Below are 22223 nucleotides of genomic sequence, written 5' to 3'. Positions count from 1 at the left end.
CGGGTTGAGTCGAACCTTGCTAGTGATCGACCCAATCGACAGTTTGTGTGTGCCACGCCGTATAGACAATTTTCCACACCGCATAAGCAACTTGCTAAACAGGTGGCTACACAGGCAAACAGAATTAAGTAATGCCCTCGGTGTTATTCATAGCACAAACACCAAGATTGCCCCTCCCGAAAGCACCCTTGTGGCAAGAAAGGACAGGTACAACCATCTGTTTGTAACAAAACAAACATAAGAATTTGGCTCACTCACAAAAACCCTAGTCACAACGCTCATGTAATTAATGCAGTGTATTCAAAGTCTGTAACAGGAATTAGCAAAACTAGCTAGCGAAGAGTTTCTTCAGTGCTACACCAGTTCAACAAACTTTTTGTTCACTTGCATATTAGTGAAAAACGCATGAAATTTCAGTTGGACGCAGTGTCTCTGTTAAATTGCTGAATCATAAAACATATGAAATGTTAGGCTCCCCACATGTGTCTAAAACTAGCATGCACCTGAAGGCTTATAATGGACAAGACATTCCCATTCTCGGAAAATGTACTTTGCCTGTCATGTATCGCTCGCATATGCGAACAGTGACTTTTACGGTGCTACAATTACACAATTGTGTGAGCATATTTGGTCTTCATTCATTTGATCTGTTTGGCTTTAACATGCACGACAATGTGTTGTCAAAGTCTGTATTCCATGCAAAAGACAGCGTAGCTACCTCGCTGCAAGAATTTCCTGAACTCTCTTCTGAAAGTTTAAGCAAGGCTAATACTTTTGTTGCACATATTACAATGAAAGACAATGCTCAGTCGTCATTTTACCGGGCCAGAACTGTTCCGATTGCATTACAGGACAAAGTCGCTGCTGAACTTAAAGAATTGCAAGATAGCAGAGCTATTGCACCCATACAAGCTACTCAATGGGCAAGTCCACTGATTTTGCTCCCCAAACCTTCAGGTCGCATTCACCTCTGTGTTGATTTTAAGTGTATGGTCAATCCACAACCAGTGATTGATACTCATCCATTGCCACATCCAACAGATCTCATGGATGGATTAGGTCCTAGTCATTACTTTCCAAAAATTGATTTGCGCGACACATATCTTTAAATACCACTAGATGAAGAATATCAAAAAGTGTGTGTAGTAAACACTCATTTGGCCTTGTTTAAAAATTTGTGTTTGCCTTTCCGCAGTGCTTCCGCACCCGCTATTTTCCAACGGTATTTGGAACAGTTGACTGTTCAAGTGCCAAACTGTTCAAACTATCTGGACAATATTCTCGTAGCAGGTCATACACCTGAAGATCACATCACAAATTTGCATGTTTTATTTCACACGTTATCTGATGCAGGACTATAGTGTAGACTGGAAAGTGTGAGTCTTTTAAACCTGAGTTGCAGTATTTTGGTCACGTCATAAACAGTCAAGGTGTACGTCCTCTTCTGTCACATTTGTTAGCCATATGAGATTTTCCAGTTCGTCGCAATGTCACAGAATTGCAGTCAGTTTTAGGGAAAATGAACTATTATATTTGGTTCATAGAGAATTCTGCACAAATCACAGCTCCATTGCATTGCTTGCATCGCAAGAATGTCCCCTTTGTTTGGACAGATGAGTGCCAAGTAGCTTTCCAAAAACTTAAAGATGCATTGCTCAGTGATTGATGTTTGGTTCACTTTGATCCTGACAAACCAGTTGTATTGCAAGTCGATTCTTCCTCTTACGGAACTAATGCAATGCTTTCACACAGAATTGATGATAAAGACAGACCTATTGCTTTTGTATCAAAGAGTTGTCCAAAGCTCAGTGTAACTATTCACAAATTGAGAAACAGGCATTGGGTATTGTGTATGGTGCCACCAAATTCTACCACTATTTGTACAGCAGAAAATTCTACATAGTAAGGGATCACAAGCCACTGTAGTTCTTGTTTCATCTGACAAAGCCGGTTCCTGTATGAACTGCCCAAAAATTGCAAAGATGGGCTTTGTTGTTGTTTCAATATCAGTAGAAGATTGTGTTTCGTCTGACTGCTAAACATGGTAATGTGCACACACTTTCACGTCTTCCAATTGACCTTGATACAGACTTTGACACTTCTGCTGCATCTTGTTGGCACATCGATGCTCAGGATTCTGAATTGCTTCAATCTTTTCGCTGAACTATAGGAAAACTGCACAGGCTGATATAGATTTGAACATTTTGCTAAAATAAATTCGCACATCTTGGCCTCATTCCTTGCATAGCATAAAGAACTCTGTAGTGCACCAATACTTTGCATGTCAGCATGGCCTCGCTATACAGAAAGGTGTGATTCTTGTTCAAAATGACAGTGGATAGTCATGTGTGTTGGTCCCATAAGCTTTGCAAAAAGAAGTGTTGCAGTTAATTCACCAAAGGACACTTGGGATCGTTCCTACGAAACAGTTAGTGCGTCGCCACTGTACTGGGCAGGGTATGGACACCCAAATAGATTAGATGACGTCAAAGTGTCACGCATGTGTGGAAAATCCGTCCGTTCCACCACAAACATTCTCTGCTTAGCCTAAGTCACAATCACCATGGCAATGTGTGCACATAGACTTGGCGGGACCTTTATGAAACACTTGTTGGTTGATTGTGGTTGTCTCGTATGGCAAGTTTCCTTTTGCTGTGCCAATGAACTCAAGAACGTCACATAGCAGAATTCAGGTGTTGTAGTCTATTTTTTGCCTTGTGGGTTTACCTGAAGTCATAGTGTCCGACAACAGTCCTTAGTTCACGTCAAATGAAATAGAAACATTCTGTGAACGCAATGGCTACAGCATCTAAGTAGTGGACCATTCCATCCACAGTCAAATGGCAAAACGGAATGTTTTGTCAGAACCTTCAAGCAGTAGACAGCCAAACTTTGCACTGCACACACCAGGGATCAAGCTTTGCAACTGTTTCTCGCCTCCTATCATTCGCATCCACGAGATGGCCCATCACCAATGAAATTGCTTCACGGCAGCCACCATCGGACACTGCTCCACCTGATACACCCTCTTCAGCATCCGGTGCCAAAAGAAGGCTGCAAGTATCACTTCGCACTTTGTGTTTTTCAGGGTTTTTAGTGGGGGCATATAGTAGATGCAAGGCAAGATCCTTGGTCAACTTGGCGCACGCACGTCTCTCATTTCAGGCCCCGACGGATTGCAGCGCTGACATCACAATCAAATTCATCACTGTCATGCGCACGGTGACCCTTCTATCTCTCTTCCCCCAGATTTACGGATCCTGAGGACAGCATGGCTACAGCCGTGGAGACAGAGCCTTCACCTCCTCCACCTCCTCTCGTCCACTGATGGAGCTGGACCAACCCACACCACAGCAGCCGACGCCTTCGACATCTCACTAATGGCCTCAGGAGGTGTACACGTACCCTTCTGGTAATTTTCTGGGGGACATTTCCGCAAAGGCCGTATGGCAGGGTACAACCAGAAGCCTGACGTTCCCTGCAGCCATGGCTTCTAGTCCAGCACAGTGTACACACTCCTGCCTCCCCCATGGTTGTTGCACTCCCTATACGATGATGGACCGTCACTTTGGGGGAGGGGGGAGGAATGTTCCAGTGTAACCCCCATGACGATAAAGAATGGAAGAGCAGAGAAGGCTGTGAGACAGCGCCAGCCAATAGTACACTGACAGACCCCTCTCTAGGACAACACCGAGACAGGAGCAGCATCTAGGCCACAAGAATTCAGGCACCGCTCTGCCTGGCTGCAGCCCGAATTGAAGTCGAGCCAACCTACGATCACTACAGCAGTGACTTAGAAACTGTATTGGTTCACTTGTATTACTAATTGTATATACTGAAGAGCTTGCTTATGTTTGTCTATCACCCCTTGCTTGTGACACATCTATATCTCACAAAGTAAAGTATTGTAATCATTACCTTTTGTAATAAACTCCATTAATACAATTTGCTTGAACTGTTGTCTAGTGATCCAAGAAAGCAGCTTTCCTAGGCACCCTACATTAGATGAGTGGGCAAAAAATAACAGTATTACAGATGAATTAGCCTGTAAATGAAATTCAAGCAAAATCTTCATCTCAGATGAAAAACATTTCAGTTAACAACAATGGAAATTCCTGGATGGAGCAACATGTATGAGGTGGAAGCCAAAATTTTTGGAACTGGTGCTGCAATCTGGAAAGTAGGAGTAGTAGATCTTTGTACCACTAGGTAGCGAGAGCTGCATATCTGATGAGTCAGTATACGGAGTGGCAATCAGCTGGGAGGACATGTTGTGTGTCCAAGGTGATTTCCATAATACTCTGTTTGGTGTGGGGCAATTTTACGATGGATCCGCAAACAGAACAGCGTGTGTGTATCAAATTCTGTGCGAATCTCAGGAAAAGAGGTGCGGAGACCCTTGCAATGATTCAACAAGTGTTTGGGGGACAGAACAAGAGCCATCCCAGTGGAAGAGCCCAGGCTCTACAAGACCCAAAAAAGCGAGACAGGTGAAGAGCAAATTGAAGAGAATGATCATTGTTTTCTTTGATACCAAGGGAACTGTGCACAAAGAATTCGTCCCACCCAACCAAACAGTGAATTCCGCGTACTACTGTGACGTTTTGTGACAGCTCCGTGAAAACATGCGGCAACGATGGGCCGAACTTTGGCGTCAAGGGAACTGGCTGCTGTATATTGACAACTCGCCCTGTCACACGTCCTCGCTCACCAGGACCTTTTTGGCAAAAAACAACATGATGGTTGTACCCCACCCACCATACTCGCCAGATTTGGCACCTTGCGACTTCACGCTATTCCCAAAACTGAAACTCAAGTTGAAAGGCCATCGGTTCGACATTCTAGAGAGGATTCAAGAAGCATTGCTGGTGGTGATAAACACCCTCAAAGAACAGGACTTCCAGAAAACGTTTGACCAGAGGCAGAAGCACTGGAACCGGTGTCTACGAGCAGATGGGAATTACTTTGAGAGTGATGGTGACCATGAGTCCAAAGGTAAGGTCTTCAACAGAAGGCAGCACCAGTCCCGAAAATTTTGGATAGTACCTCGAATATTAAGGGAATGCCAAACACTCACCTACAGTGGAACACTGTTTGGAGAATGGTAACACATAACAGAAAACAGCATTCACACTTGGTGGTGAAGGACCAGATTGGTGAGGGTTAGAAGCTGGTGGAATTTGAGAAGGTAAAGGTCCTTGTCGTAGGATGGGTGACAACTTGAGATGCCAATTTCAATGCTAAGCCCATTAGGTGGGATACCATATGCCACACAGGAGTTTAGAAAGAGGATGTGAGATTGGAATTCTGCAAGGACAAAGGAAAGTTTGTGGAATTGGTAAAGGTAGAATGAGCAGGTATTCATGGTTGGATGGTAATGGGACACGAAGATTAACTTGATGTTTTCTGTTATTTTACTGTGCTCCACCTATCAATCTGCTTTAAACATTTCAGTTTTACACACATACAAACACACACATACGCACACACACATTTTATTTTGTGGGAAATGCAACTCACAAGTCTGGTTCACCTTCCTTTGGGTTTGTTGAAACTTGACATGGTACATGTCTTGTTAATTTCTGAGGATCGTTGGGATTTTTTGTCTTCTCTATCCATTCTAGCACACCTTGCCAGATGGTCTGGCGTTCACGCAGAGGCTGTTGCTGTTGCTGCTGTGATTGCTGTTGCTGCACAGGAACCATCTCCTGTTAACAAACAAGTTATCGGTTTGAATTACCTCAAGTTTAACAAAACTTCCATTGTCCTGCAAAGTTTAAACACATTTTCACCACATAGGTACACTGCGAAGTATATGGTGTAATAATTATTTTATTTATTATACATCTTCAGTGCAAAACCAACTGCGGTGTGTGGCAAACAGATGCAGCAAGTAAAGCAACAACTGTCAAAACACCAGCCAAGAAACAAGTGGGGCTAGAGGTGGTGCACAGTGAATGAGCACTTAGCGGGCTGCACAATGGTGTAAAGGATAGTGCTTACTGTATTGCAGGCAGTTATTTGAGCTGGAATTTGACATCTGCATATAAAGCTGGACACTCTGGGAGGAACAGGCGGGGTTCTGTATATATGGTCTACAAAAACGCTATCGACTAATAACTGTTAGTCGGTGGAGCTTGTGAATGGCTGGCAACTCAATGAGAATTAAATTACATGTGAGCTGTTAATCCTACAAAAAATATAAATTTACATTTTTATTTTTATATTGTCAACACTTCAAAACAATATGTACAACAAAGATTTGAAAAGTTATGGAGAATAAACCAAACAGATAATTACACTAATCAATAAAACTTTGAACAGCTTTAGTACATAGCTCCAGCAACACAAGCTATGTCAAACAGTACCACTAACATCTACATCTGAAATACGAGTATCTTTGCATTTTATTAATCAGTACTGACACTACAGTGTGGATCAAACATAAGGAAAAGGAAAATTCACCCAGACTGCCATAATTCAGATGTGTGCATGTAATAAACAACAGAATGATTTAAACACAGGCATTATCGGTAAATATACATTATTGAGAGTATTCCTGTACATCAATGTATTAAGACAATCGTATTTTCATGTTAAGAATTGTTTGCTTCGCCAACTCACAATCAACTTGTCAATTCCAAACTAATCTAGGCTACAGGTCATTCTGTCAGTACACAGTTTTCATCCATTCACACTCGTCTGCTTCACCAACTCATTACCAAACTATCAAATTCCAGCCTAATCTAGGCCTCAGACTACACTAATTGATAATCATGATTTTAAGCTGTGGTATAAAAAATGTCAAGGTAATCACGATCTCAGAAACCATAACATTTGTGAAGAATGCATTATTGTTCGTTTCAACACACTGACATAAAAAGTACTACTGTAATTACAAAAAATGAAATGAAACAAAGCACAAAGCCTTTTTCTGGGTTACAAATTCTCTCAACTGCTTCCATAAATGTAATAAATAAATCTTTCTCATCACACCACCCCCTCCTCCGCATATACATCAACAAATATGCATCAGAAATATTATTGTATTAATGGGCCCACAAAAAGAACGTTTGATTGTGGAACATGTACCCTCTGTGCTGTTCGTATGTGCATCAGTTATTGGATCTTTAAAATGCTTTCTGCTACTCACCAACAAATGTATGAATCCTTCATCCAATTAGTAATCAGAAATTACAATTTTTCCCACAAGCACATAGTTTTTCTGCACATTTAAAAACACACATTTGTTTCTTTTGTGAACAACTTTGAAAACACACTTCTTGCTTCCTCTTTCAACTCCATCAAACCCCAATCTACCGGCAAACATTTTCCCTCTAAAACTTTCATTTCCTGAACACTGATTCATCAATTTCTGCAATTGGTCCCTCACCTCCAAGTCAGTCACCACTTCTAATGCAATCCAACACATATATTTCTGACAAAAACGGCACCTGTCAATGACAGTGTTTGAACAATGTAACTCTTCACAAATAAAAAAAGTTAGTAAACTTCTTCAGCCAAAAGAAAATCATTTTCAAAATATCTGCCATCTTCAGGCTGCACCTTGCACACCCACCAAATGTTCTGCTGTATGATGCAGCAACAAATACGTGATCCTTCTTCTCAGCAACACTTCTGGCAAACCATCACTTTGATCTTTTCTTGGAACCAACTCCTAGTGCCGAGAATATTTATTACAAAATCTTTCCCTAGCAATAAGACTTTGCTCAAAACACCAGTCTACAACTTCCCTCCAAATTAAAGCAGTTCCATTGAAATATGAAACAATCTGATCAAAACTTCTCTGTTTTGAAAACAAACCTAATAAATTCGCATCTTCCGTCAAAAGAACACACTAGGTTTAGCGATTCCTATTGGTTGTTGCATACCATGACCCAACTGGCTGACACCAGCCTCAAGCAACAGACCACATCAGCACATAATGCAAGGGCCACTGACACAATAAGTGCACTTCAGCCCACATTATCTACCTTTCTACAAACACAGACTGTACATGTAAGACTGATATCATGGTAAAATTTGCATGTAATTGAATCAGGTATTAATAAAACTGGCTCTAGTTCAAAGGCATTGTGAAATATGTATAGTTTGATAGTGTAATGGAAAGTGGATAAAAAGTTCCTTCAAAATGAAACGCTGTTAATCAGCGAGATAATATTTAGATGTCTGCCTTGTTTGGTACATTTTTGATAGATTGATAGATTTAAGATTTTACTGATTAAAAGAGAACCAGTAGATATAGAACCAATTGTAAGATCTCAAAATGCCAAAAGTGAAAAGACAGGATAAAAAAGAAAACCCCGTTATGATAAGCTTAATGCAGTGATTACTGGTTGCAGCAACACTTGGCTAGGGAAGAGGTGTGCAAATTTAAGGCAGCATGTGCTGCACCTTGTGGTCTTTTCTTGTTTCTGGTCTCGGATGAGCACACACTGTGTTGGTGGCAGCAGAGGCTTTTGCTTTGGGACTCAGCACGTAGGGATTGTACAAATGATCTAATTTTGGCAGACGGGGGGAAAATTCATTGCACCTTATGCTTCTTCAGCCTACAGAAGCAACAGTCACTTATGGCTCCTCTGTCTCCAACTATTTGTGTCATCATGGCTAATCATTACACAATGGAGAGCACAACCAATTACACAAAAAATGTGGCAAAGTAATCACTCATCTGAAGCTGATTGATGCATGGTGTATACACATTTACAACAGATAATTTCACTGGTTATGTTATTTTCGTTAAAGGAATAACACAAACAGGTTATACACTAGTACTCATAAACTGGGGAAAATTACTAGAAAAAATAACTTCCAAAATCTTAAAGCAACTGTATTAAAGTCAAATATGTTGCTACATCTACATCAACATTTATACTTTGCAATTAACAGTATGGTGTATGGTAGAGCACACATAGTGAATCAGAATCATTGTACCCCTTCTTATTCCATTAACAGTTGGTACACAGGAAAGAAGATCATTAGACCCTTCTGCAAGAGCCTGAATTTTGCTAATCTTATCATTGACATCTTTACATGAGCTATATGTTGGAGGAAGTAGTATATTTCTTGTCTCATTTCTGAATGGGGGCTCTCAGAATTTTATGAATAAGGCTCTCTTCAACACACAATGTCTTTCTTGTAAGAACTCCCACTGCTGTTTGTTGAGCATTTATGTGACACTAACTACACAAACCCGTAATGAACCAACCACACTGCTTTCCTTTGAAGTCTTTCCATCTCTTTCGTAAATAAAACTTGTTAACTTCCCAGAACAGAACACAGTATTCCAGAATATGTTGAACAAGGATTTTGTAAGTGAGTACTTCCATACATAATTTACACTTCCTTACGGTTCTTCCAATAAATCTGAGTCTAGCCTCTATCTTCCAAATGGCAAGATTTAGATGGCCATGTTACCTTTAATTGTTCTGGAGACAAACTTGTACTAGTATCAGGAGTATTGACTGGTTCATTACAAATTTTCATTTAGCTGTGTATTGGTCTTATCACTTTTTTTACGACTCAGTTCATGTAGTAATTTTTTATGTGTGGTTTATCTATTAATTCATTCACACTTTACAGAAATAAATTTTATAAGAGTTACTAACGAATATGATTCTATCACATTGAAGTCAGCTTTTGGACAGTTTATTTTCTTTTTTTTAGTTGTAAACTTTCTGTAACTAACAGAGTTGTTTTAAATTTGAAATATCAATGGTAGACATGATGGAAAGAAGAAAGTTAGGCCTATTAGGGTTAGCTGAAACAAAACGGAAAGGAGAAGGAAGGAAAGAACTGAGGAAAGGCTATCGACTGTACTGGGGTGGAAATGAAGGGGGAAGGAGAAATGGAATGGGAATAGTAGAAAGAGATGGGCTAAAAGAGGAAGTGAAGAGAATAAGTGATACGATGATGAAGATCAAAATATCACTCAAGGGGATGACCATAGAGGCAACACAAGCATATGCGCCGCATATGGGTTGCACTTCTGAGGAGAAGCAAGAGTTTGAAGAGGAAATGCAGAAGCAGATGGGAAGGAAGAATGTGATAGTAACGTGGGATTTAAACATACACGTTGGAAGAGAAAGACAAGGCTGCAAAAGTGCACTTGGATCAGAGGGTTGGGGCTGTCGAAATGAGGAAGGTGAAAGACTATTGGAGTTCTGTCAAAGGAATAGCTTGCTGGTTGGGAACTCTAGGTTCAGGAAAAGAGAGAGCCACAAGATTACCTGGTGCAGTCAAGACTTAAAAAGAGAGTTGATAGTTGACTGCTTTCTGTACAATAGTGAGATGAATAGGAACATCATTGATATTAAGGTAATACCATCAGAGGTCTTGGATAGTGACCACTGTTAGCTGATAATGAACATGAGAGGGACTAAGGATAATAAAGGGACAGAAAACCAGGAAAGATGTGTAACGGTATGGAAGTTGAAGGAGAAGAAAGCAGGCTACAGTACCTACAAGTAGTAAAGGAAAGCATTTCAAAGGATGAACCAAAAACAGTAGAAGAGGAATGGAGTAGATTCAAGGGAACATTAGAGAGTGCGGCAGGAGCAGAAGAGAACAATAGAGACAAGAGAAGAGTATCAAGCAAAAAGAAAGAAGCAATAAGCGTGGTGGCAGAGGTGAGAAGAAAGTGGATGGAACAGTGGACCAGAATGATGAAGGAGGATAGTGAAGGTTAAAAAAAAAGGTGTTATATGGTATGATTAAAAGTAAGAGGAAGAACGGTATGACAGGTTACGCCTGAATGATGAACAAAAGTGGCCAAGATGTAGAGAATAAGGAGGAATTCGAGAATATGTAGAAGGAGTGTTTTGAAGAACTCCTGAAACCGAATGGAGACCTAGATGAGGACGAACAAGCCGAGGAGAAAAAAAGAGGAGGAACAGCAAATAGGGAAAGATCTACATGGGGAGAAGTGGAAGAGGCATCAGGCAAGACGAAGGGAGGGAAGTCACCACGTCTAGATGAGCTACGTGAAGAGATGGTAAGAGCAGCAGGAGGTTGGAGAGAGTAATGAAAATTGTGTGAAGACAGATGATGATCCCAGAAGACAGGAAGAAGAGAATAACTGTCCCAATCTTTAAGAAGGGAAATAGAAAAAAGTGCAAGAACTATCAGGGGATAACACTGGTAAGTCATTGTGCAAAGACTTTTGAGAAAATTTTGGAAGCATGAATTTGGGCGAAATTAGGAGGGGGAATGAGAGAAGAGCAACATGGCTTCAGTATAGGAAGGTCCATGGTGGATCTAATTTTTGCTGTAAGACAACTGCAGAAACAGCATTATGAATATGGAATAGATCTACTAATGATCTTCCTGAACATTGAAAAAGTGTGTGTAGAAGCAAAGTGTGGAAAGCCCTGGAGACCAGAAGAGCAGCAAAACAGACTATTTGGAGGATAAGAGAAATGTATCATGGAAGTGTGAACTGTGTGAAAGTGGGAGGAGAGAGATCAGCTTGGACTAAACAGAAGAATAGCTTGAGGCAAGGAAGTGCACTTTCAACATTGCACTTTCATCATTACTCTACATTGCAGGGATGGATGATATAATGAGTACAGTAGCACAAGTAATTGGTGAAGGAAAGGTGAAAGCTATGGCGTTTGCAAATGATCTGATGATTCGGGGGAATAAGGAGGAGGAAGTACAAGAGCAGTTGGAAGTATGGGAACAAACAGTACAAGAATATGATATGAAATTTAGTACAAGTAAGAGTGAGATGATCAGCACAACAAGAACACTGGAGAGAGGAAGAACTGGAATAACAATTTGTGGGGAACGACTGAGGAGAGTGGAGAGTTTCAAGTACCTAGGACGCCTGATACAGGAAGATGGAAAAAAACAACAGAGAAATAAACGAGCAGGGGAGGAAAGCAGAAGCATTTCAGAAGAGTGTCAGAAGCCTGATATGGAGTAAGGATGTACCCCAAATCAGTAAAAAGGTTATATACTGGTCATACTATGACCCGATCCTGACATATGCATCTGAAATCTGCGTTGTGAAAGAAATAGAGAAAAGAAAAGTAAAAGCTAGTGAGATGAAATTCTTGAAGAGCAGTTTTGGAGTGACAAAGACAGACACGTTAAGAAATGAGAGGATCAGAGAGTTAATGAAGATGGAACCATTACAGAAGGAGATAGAGAAATCAAGGCTGAGATGGTATGGGCATGTTAAGCGAATGGAAGAGAAAAGGATACCCAGGAGGATACACAAGATGAAACTGGAAGGAAAGAGACCAAGAGGAAGACCGAGAGACAGATGGTGGAAAGGAGTGGAGGAAAGTGTCCAGACGAAAGTAGAACACTGGGCCAGGGTGAAGACAGAGAGATGGTGGCAAGAGAGAAGATGATGGAGAGGGTTATGTTCCAAACAGACCTGGCCAGAGGCTGGAAATTGTCCAAGATGTTGATGATGATGATGAAGAATATCAATTATTTTCATTGTAATATTAATAGTAATCATATTTAAATTCAAAATAAGAATCTGTAAATAAATTATGTTAAAGATAGATAACGAAAAATGTTCTTTTTATATTTTTGAAACTTATCACCTTTCCCAAGCCATCATTTGCAAATTTGCATTGTTTTTAAGTTTACTGAAGTATGCTGTAAGGGAGTCTGTCAAAAGTGGGAGTCAGCTGAAGAATTATCATGACTGACCTAAACTACGGGTGCAACAAGAAACAGGGTCAGTTCAAGAACATTTTTTCACACAAGCAAAATGTCATTTCTCCACCCTCCCCCCTCCCCCCCCCTCCCCTGCCAAACATCTCCCATCCCTCAGATATTAACTGCCTCTCCTTGGGTTCTTGGAAAGACTTTTACAAATAAATCTGAATATAGTGACTGTGGAAATATTTTCTTTTCTTTTCTTTTCTTTTCTTTTCTTTTCAATTAACTACTACATAAACATTCCTCTGTAACAGAAACAAATTTTCGTGTCTTATTTCAGTACTAAATATTAAAAGAAGAAACAACTCAATTTAATTTAAGGTAATTCTTGAAATTTTTAAAAGTTTTATGTGGAAGAAGAAAGAGCTATGCCTATTATACTGTTCTAGCTTCAATAACAATGATCTTTCTATTAAACTGAATTGAAAAAATGAACATATAACATTTCTGTCATTTTTTTCAATTTTATAATTTACAAGTTACTTCACTTTTCATTGGAAAAAGGGGGACCAAAAAAAATTGTCTAATTTCATATTGATGAAGTCCATCTAGGCTCATAATGGCTCACTAGATGTAATCTTATGTCAGCAGAAAACTGTGGCTGTTCGCCATCATGCTTGTACCACACTCTCAAAATATGTGCAAGATAAGGAAGACCTAGCGTGAAATTTGATCTCAATTACATTAAGACTTAATCAAAAAGTGTACTATCACATTCATTCATACTAAGACAGAATTTGACATAAAATTAATGGCAGCTCATGACAACACTTTGCAAGTATCTTGTCTGCTTGCTTGTGGATCCATGTTTACGAAAAATTTTAGCTTTTATTATTGTATACTCTCAACCTATGTCAAATTTTGCTACTAATTGTGATACGTCCTGTACAAAAATACTGCCCTTGTGCTTGGTGTCCCTCTGGTGCCTCAAGTGGCTGTTTGTGTTGTTTGGGCCTTAAAAAGGCCTTGGGAAGAATGTATTGTGATGATAAAAATAAATGTTATATTTTATGTGAAATCAAAGTGGTGACATTCTTCATTTATTTCTACAAGTACTGAAACAACTGAAAGTATCTGAATCTAATACAAAGCCTGTGTCCTTGATGAAGCTGTTCAACAACTGATTACAAGGAACCAGATAAGTGAAACTTAAGTTGTACTGCTTTTTCTCAAGTATTCCTTAGAATGTGTGAAATATTCACTTCACTGGATTACAGTGAAGTTGGAATTGCGTAATCAAGTGATATCAATTTTTTTGCATCTACTCAAGCACAGCAGGTGCTACATTTGCTTCTGGTTACACCTCTCCAATAAAAACAACATCCTACATTTTATTCACTAGAAAGTCTTCAATTGAATTTCATATCTGATTCAAAAGATTGCACACATGTATTTCATTTATTAGGTGATGATTTGGAACTGTATTGATGGATTTCTGGAACTGGAGAAACCTGACATCAGTCAATTTTCCACTACCTCCTGGCAGCTGAATCTCATGAATGAACAGAGCAAGCTGGGCTTCACATTATCACTGCTCGTGGAAACTACGGCGATTCTTACATAGTTGTTCAGTGCACTCCACAAAATTACTACATAAAAACATGAAATGCTATGCTTTTTTTAATCATTTGTACTTAAAAAACAACTGCACATTTTGGTACAGGATAGCAGTTGGTGTAACAACAAGATAAAACAGCCGGAACAATCAACATTATTGAATGGTGTCAATGGGGAATTAGCTAAGGAGGGTCTTCAAAGGAAGAGAGCTAAGTCAGACAGAGGTGGCCACTTGATGAAAATTCATTCTGTGACACACACACTTGGAAGAATAGATGTCTACTGCTCACTGCCCTTCATACAAAGGAGCATTAGCAATGGATGTGCTACTATTTACACAGAATATATCAATGTAAGATCATTCTCTTCACAGGTGAGTCCCAGTTTAACTTGCATAGTCATTATCAATATGTTTTGATTTAGAAAAAAGCTGGAACTCATTATCATCCGCCTAATATCCATGACAGTGGTATCTTCAGACGAGGTAGTGCTTTTTATGTTTTCAAGTAGAATATCTTTACATGTACACATTAACTGCGTGTTTCCATGTGAAACTGTGATTCCATGGATCAGTAGAAATACTGTCCGCCCCCAGTAGCTGAGTGATCAGCGTGACAGAATGTCAATCCTCAGAGCCCGGGTCTGATTCCTTGCTGGATCGGAGATTTTCTCCGCTCAGGGACTGGGTGTTGTGCTGTCCTAATCACCATCATTTCATCCCCATCGTCACGCAAGTTGCCGAAGTGGCGTCAAATCGAAAACTTGCACCCGGCGAACAGTCTAGCCGATGGGAGGCCCTAGTCACATGACATTTAGTAGAAATACTGTCACTGATAACTATGTATGTCCCAAGATTGGTACAATGGGTGATGGTTCCATCTTACAAGACAATAGCGTGTCTCTTCTTGTATATGGATATTTCCAACAATTCTGTTTGTGGTGTACACAGTTCATTCTCCAAATATGATGACCATAAACTATGTTTGTGATATTCTTGGGAGATTCAGTTCTCCGCTCCTTATACACTAAGGATATTACTGGAAGAAAAAATATTTGGTTGGTGCATAAGTTCATAGCATTTTTCCATAAGTTTAATAAACACACAGACACACATAACAATGACTTTAGTTATCAAAAACATATTCTATGAGGAAGTATTGAATAGGATTGGGGAGAAGAGGAGTTTGTGGCACAACTTGACAAGAAGAAGGGATCGGTTGGTAGGACATGTTCTGAGGCATCAAGGGATCACCAATTTAGTATTGGAGGGCAGCGTGGAGGGTAAAAATCGTAGAGGGAGACCAAGAGATGAATACACTAAACAGATCCAGAAGGATGTAGGCTGCAGTATGTACTGGGAGGTGAAGAAGCTTGCACAGGATAGAGTAGCATGGAGAGCTGCATCAAACCAGTCTCACAACTGAAGACCACAACAACAACAACAACAACATATTCTCCTTCACTATTTACAACAGCCTGCCACAGCTGGAGTAATTTTTGATTCCATGACTGTTGAAATCACATGGTTTTGAGGGAAAGAGCTCGTGAGCCATATTTGGAGTACATTTTCATCCAGAGAGGAAACTCTTTGAAGCCTGTTTGTTAGAGAACAGAAAAGGTGAAAATCTCTGGGCAGAAGATCTTTTGAATAAGGTCCATGTGAAATGACTATCCATCCCAACTACTTTATAGCAATTTTTGTCAGTCTAGCAGAAAGCAAGCAGGCATTATTGTGTAGTAGCAGCACTTCACGCTATCTTCCTGGCTGTTGTTCTTTGACTGCGACTGCAGACATCTCAATTGCTGACAATAAATATCACCAGTGACATTTACATCTTGGGGAAATAATTCATAGTACACCAGAAGCGTAACATGATCTTTTGTGGATGTGTGCAGGTCTTTATATAAGGGTTGCTACTTTATTCAGCCTCAACAATTTCCTTCTTTTCCTTATGTTATCATAAGGACACCATTTCCCATTACTTGTAACAATACAGGGCAGGAACAATCAGTGTTGTTCATGAGCCAGCTCATGATGAACAAGTGGAGATGCACACATGATCATCTGCTGATTCTTGTAATTTTGACTTACAGTATACATCCGATTTTTGAAGCTTTCTCAGTGCAAACAAATGTTGCATGAGGGTAGAATAATCACAGTCCATCATATCTGCCAGGTCTCGAGTGCACTGACATGCATCACTGTGGATTAATGCGTGTAACGATCTTCATCAAATACCGAAGGTCTTCCTGAAAGTGAAGAGTCACTAATGCCAAAACAATGTGAGAAAACTATTTTCTTGGCATGCTCTGTCCAATGGTGTGTGTGTGTGTGTGTGTGTGTGTGTGTGTGTGTGTGTGTGTGTGAGAGAGAGAGAGAGAGAGAGACAGAGAGCAATTGAGCAAATATAAAAACTAAAAAATTAATTCTTTGTTGCTTCTTGTGATTCAACACTCAGTTCCCATACACGACTTACACACTGCCACAGGAATTACCTGCTGTTGCCCTGCTGATCCAGCTGTCTGTGGTTGCTGCTGGGGCATCTGCTGCTGCTGTTGTTGCTGCTGTGGTTGCTGCTGCTGAGCAGCAGCTACTGTAGCAGCTGACACTCCCACTGCGACACCTACACCTGGCTGTCCGGGCACTGCTCCTCCTTGACTTCCGGGAACTGCCTGTCCTAACTGTCCTGCAGTTGACCCTGGGCCTCCCATTAAGCCTGCAGGACCTCGCAACGTTGATTGAACTTGTTGCTGATTGCCAATCATTATATTGGCAGCACCTACAAAACCACAATTTATTTTGAATTTGTACAGAAAACTGTGTAATGCAACAAGATAATTAAAAATCGAAATGCCTCCACTGAAGGAGAGAAGAGACCATCAAGTGTCCAAGTTCATATTATTTTGTAACAAATGCTGGAAAATGTTACCCAAGAGACTGAAATTTGCTAATTACCTCCTTTCATCTCAGTGCCTCGTGGGTTGTCCCGTCTTTTCTTCCAAATACACAATGTTTTTAAAAAATGCATCCAATTGCACAATACTATGAGAGCTACCCAGAAAGTAACAGACATTTTGATCTATCATGGCATGTGATAGTGTGCTGCATTGCAAAGTACCACTCAACTTGTGGTGAATCTCTCTTCAGATGCACACCTCTTAGAAGTTGTTGTGTACATAGTTCCGCGTAGTCAGCGCATACAAAACTTTCCCACTAGACCGTGCCCCACTAAGCACAACAGCGCAGGTGCAGTGCTCATCCGTCTCCGCACTATGAGATGGCGCTGCCATAGAGATGGACCAAATTCTGCTTCCGCTGATCCGCGTATTAATATGTAACGCACCCAATGAGATTGCTGCTAACGTAGAAACTTTTCTCCTCCTGGATCACACTCACGCAGTGATACATAACGAGTGTACAGACCTTCGATTAGTCTGCTTGCACTTGTCTGCACCAGTCTGTACCAGTCTGCATTTGTCTGCAACAGTCTGTACGAGTTCTACATTTGTCTGTACCAGTCTATAGTCAAGTTTCAGTCTGCACCTAATAAGATTACCATATTCCTGTACATAGCCATGAAGATAAATGTATAGACACTTTTGTCAAGTATCAGAGAGATATGTGAGAATAAGATTAACGTACCAATACCAAAGGAACTTCAGATTGTCAATTGTAAATAGCATCCAGAACCAAGTTAAGTAATTTTTATTCTTGTTATTATTTTAATAAACGTGTGTGAAAATTAATCAAGTCCTGTTTAAAGTTGGTCACCGTCAATCTGCTACTCTAAGCGTGCAAGTGGCATTTCTATCGTCTGACCTAACGGCGGAAGATAAACACGCCACGATAAGACCACGAGACATATTGCTGACACTCGCCTACTTCGTTAGAGCGACAAGTCAAATAATCTGATGGTGTGTGTACTGAAGGTCTTACAGTAAGCACACCACAGAAGTCACTGAAGTATAGTTCTCAACCAGAAAAAGCTATAGAAAAACAGCTGTATACTTTGTAACCACAAGTCACACTATAATTGTTCTGTCGGTGGAAGGAATAGTTAAATGAAAGTATTTATGTGTGTAAAATTTCACTGTATTATAGTAAGCTTGAAGACACCAGTCACTACCAAGCCCCACTCTATGCTGTACAAAGTCCAAAAAGTTCACATACACACAGTATTCGTAATTGCAGCCAGTTTATGGTAATTATTAACTGTCTTTCACTAAAAGTTTACAAATGAATTGTTTCTTTCAAAATAGTTCACTCAAAGATTGATATTATCAGTCTCACGTGACAAAATGTTCATGTCCATGTTCATGTTCATGAGTAAGTAAAACACCATGCGGAATTTAGTTATTTAAAATGTCACCAAAAGTTCTGAATTTCAAACTGTGCAAAAAATTGAACACTCTTCCACACTTTATGGCACTACTCAAACATTTTTGTACTGAAATATCACAATATTAATACCAGGTCACTTCAAAAGAAATGCACACTATTTTTGTAAAAATACAGTTTTCATTCTGCTTGTGTGAAAGTTTTACAGTGTGCAGATACATCCTTCACGCTTGTTTTCAAACTTACAAGGGGAGGCAGCCAATTGTGAAATTCAGATTCGATTCATACTGCGCATAATAAAAGTTCATGGCCCGAGGTGTAATGTGGCAAAGTACCAAGATGCACTTCTCAGCCGTTGTCGAGAAAATCGAGTTAAAAGAAACCGTTGCGATGAAATGCTCTCTACGGTTAATAATTTTCTACAGTGTCGTGGCGCAGCGGTAAGCGCTCGGGTTCGTAATCCTAAGGTCGCCGGATCGAATCTCGCGCCACGCAACTTTTTTTTTATTATTTGTTTTTTGTAGTTCAAATGTATATACACACACACACACACACACACACACACACACACACACACACACACACACACACACACACAGTCATTCCTCCAAAGTGCACTCTTCTCGTCCAACCGTGTGACGTGTATTTTTACCGGCAAGTAATAAATTTGATCACGCGCCTTCAAAATTGTGCTTTTTTAATCGAGCGAAACCGTGACATCAACTCCAGAGACGATTGTATAAAAATCCAATCCATCGTCCACCACCAATTGTCTTCTCCGATTTTTGCCGATATGATACGATATGCGTGGTACTTATCAAATCAGACGAACGATAGAACAATTTTTCAGAATGTCAATCAGGTGTGTTTCCCAACAGATAATTTAAAAAATAATTGTACTTGTAAAAACGCATCGTTTATCAGATGTGCTCGAAGTCGTGCTGTTTTCTGCTTTCCATGTTTCTATGATAACTATCACTCTGATTTGTGCGATACTCCAGCTACTTCTGATCACTAATTGTTAATTATGTGCAAGTGTATACCGAACTTTTCAATTAATTGTATCCACTTGAATATTATTTGTGATATTGTGTTTTATTTCAAATATTATTTTTCCACGACAAACGACTTTCAACAACTTAATATATACATAATTGTTGCAGCTGATTGCCAGAATTATATATATGTATCTACACACACACACACACACACACACACACACACACACACACACACATATACCTAGAAATATATATATTCGGTTGGACAAGAGGTGTGCACTTTGGAGGAATGACTGTATATATATATTTATATATATATATATAAAAACAAAGATGAGGTGACTTACCGAACAAAAGCGCTGGCAGGTCGATAGATACACAAACAAACACAAACATACACACAAAATTCAAGCTTTCGCAACAAACTGTTGCCTCATCAGGAAAGAGGGAAGGAGAGGGGAAGACGAAAGGAAGTGGGTTTTAAGGGAGAGGGTAAGGAGTCATTCCAATCCCAGGAGCGGAAAGACTTACCTTAGGGGGAAAAAAGGACAGGTATACACTCACACACACATATCCATCCATACATATACAGACACAAGCAGACATATATGTCGGCTAGTTCTAATAACTTTCGCTTTATTTCCATTTCCGTTTTTCCCACATCACTGATAGTTTTTAGCCGCTTCCCACAGGTTTTAACGTCATTATTTCTTCGTCAGACAATTGTTAGCCCCATTTTCATAATCTGCCACCACAAAACCACTCCTTTTAATATATTACACGCAGTTTTTTCGAAATTTTCCCGAATTTCTCCGTCCTCTAACGTGTTTTGGCGGCAACACAACCACCTAACCTTTGTGCACATCGTTGTCTACCAACCCAAGTCCAACATAGCCCAGCTGTAACCAACACCTTTTCGCCTTTTTTCACACCAGATCTCCAGTTACTTTCCAGTCCACCTTTATCCCTCCCCATATATTTTTATTTTTATTTTCATTTTCATTTCCTCATGTTACACTTTCCACCTTCTAATACCATGTCACCCTCACAACACCCCATTAAGTTTTATTTACATTCCCTCCGCAAACATGCCTTCGCCCTAGCCAGATTACGCTCCCATATTCTATTTTCTCAGGCTTGGCATTACCCCCAAAGGCCTCACACTTAAAGTTCCCATCTCTGGCTGCAACCCTTCTTTCCATCAGTCCCTATACCAGTTCCAAACTGAACAATCCATTGCCCTCACCCACCTAATCCTTCACCTACACATCAACTCAACCATTGAAAACACCCGTCAACTCCTATCCTTAATAAAAGTCCTTAATCTTTCCTCTCCCACATCCACACCGGCTGTTCAGAGCATTCTCCTACGGGCCAACCGTAAATTAGAACAGCATGCCACCCTCCACCTCAAAAAACTATCCAATCTCCTGGTTTCCCACCTCCGGAAAGGCAACTCACTCACCCTTCACAACCTTTCCAGCAATCCTCAACCTCCTCTCATTGCACACAGACCCAGTCTCTCCCATCTACTCAATCTCCCACTTCCAGCTCCACTCCCTCCAAAACCGCAAAATTCCAATCAACACAATCTGGAACCACAACACCCTAATTCAGTAGTTAACCTTTCCTCCAAACCTCTCTCCCAATCCGAAATCTCTGTCCTATCCAAAGGCCTCACCTTCTGCCCCACTCCCAGATTCAACCAAACAGCCCTCGTCAAAGATTTACTGCCCTACACTCGTACTCTCTGCTGGAAATATCACTTTGTCACGAAGAAAAATGATCCTAATCCTACTCCTAATGATCCAACTCCCCAAGACACCATCCAAATTGAACCCTGCCTGGAACAGTTCCGTCCTCCGTCGCAGCGGGACCCACCTCCTCTTCCTCAAAATCACCCTCTCCAAACCTTCCAGGAATTTCTGACTTCCAGCGTTGCATCTCAATCCTTCTTAAAAAACCTTAATCCTACTCCCTACATCACCACTGCTGAAGCCCAGGCTATCCGTGATCTGAAGGCTGACCGATCCATCGTCATTCTTCTGGCGGACAAGGGTTCCATGACCGTGGTACTTGATCGTCGGGAGTATGTGACTGAGGGACTGCGTCAGCTTTCAGACAACACCACATACAAAGTTTGCCAAGGTAACCCTATTCCCGATGTCCAGGCGGAGCTTCAAGGAATCCTCAGAACCTTAGGCCCCCTGCAAAACCTTTCACCTGACTCCATCAACCTCCTGACCCCACCGACACCCCGCACCCCTACCTTCTACCTTCCTCCTAAAATCCACAAACCCAATCATCCCGGCCGCCCCATTGTAGCTGGTTACCAAGCCCCCACAGAACATATCTCTGCCTACGTAGATCAACACCTTCAACCCATTACATGCAGTCTCCCATCCTTCATCAAAGACACCAACCACTTTCTCGAATGCCTGGAATCCCTACCCAGTCTGTTACTCCCGGAAACCATCCTTGTAACCATTGATGCCACTTCCTTATACACAAATATTCCGCACGTCCAGGGCCTCGCTGCGATGGAGCACTTCCTTTCACACCGATCACCTGCCACCCTACCAAAAACCTATTTCCTCATCACCCTAGCCAGCCAGCTTCATCCT

The 22223-nt window shown here is 40.6% G+C and overlaps 1 protein-coding gene across 5 annotated transcripts in view; it reads right to left on the bottom strand.

The window, feature by feature from the left end:
* LOC126412360 (mediator of RNA polymerase II transcription subunit 25) overlaps positions 1-22223 on the bottom strand; it is a 152926-nt gene that overhangs the window by 71170 nt on the left and 59533 nt on the right. For all 5 annotated transcript variants that reach the window (XM_050081919.1, XM_050081920.1, XM_050081921.1 and 2 more), the window contains exons 9-10: positions 16756-17039; positions 5521-5708 (exon numbers count right to left, since the gene is read on the bottom strand). In XM_050081919.1, coding sequence (XP_049937876.1) covers positions 5521-5708; positions 16756-17039 — 472 coding nt within the window. The remainder of the gene's footprint in view (positions 1-5520; positions 5709-16755; positions 17040-22223) is intronic.

The sequence above is a fragment of the Schistocerca serialis genome, chromosome 7, assembly GCF_023864345.2.
Source record: "Schistocerca serialis cubense isolate TAMUIC-IGC-003099 chromosome 7, iqSchSeri2.2, whole genome shotgun sequence".
Lineage (NCBI taxonomy): Eukaryota > Metazoa > Arthropoda > Insecta > Orthoptera > Acrididae > Schistocerca > Schistocerca serialis.
The sequence above is the reverse complement of the archived record's forward strand: the minus strand, read 5'-3'. Positions and strand labels throughout refer to the sequence as shown.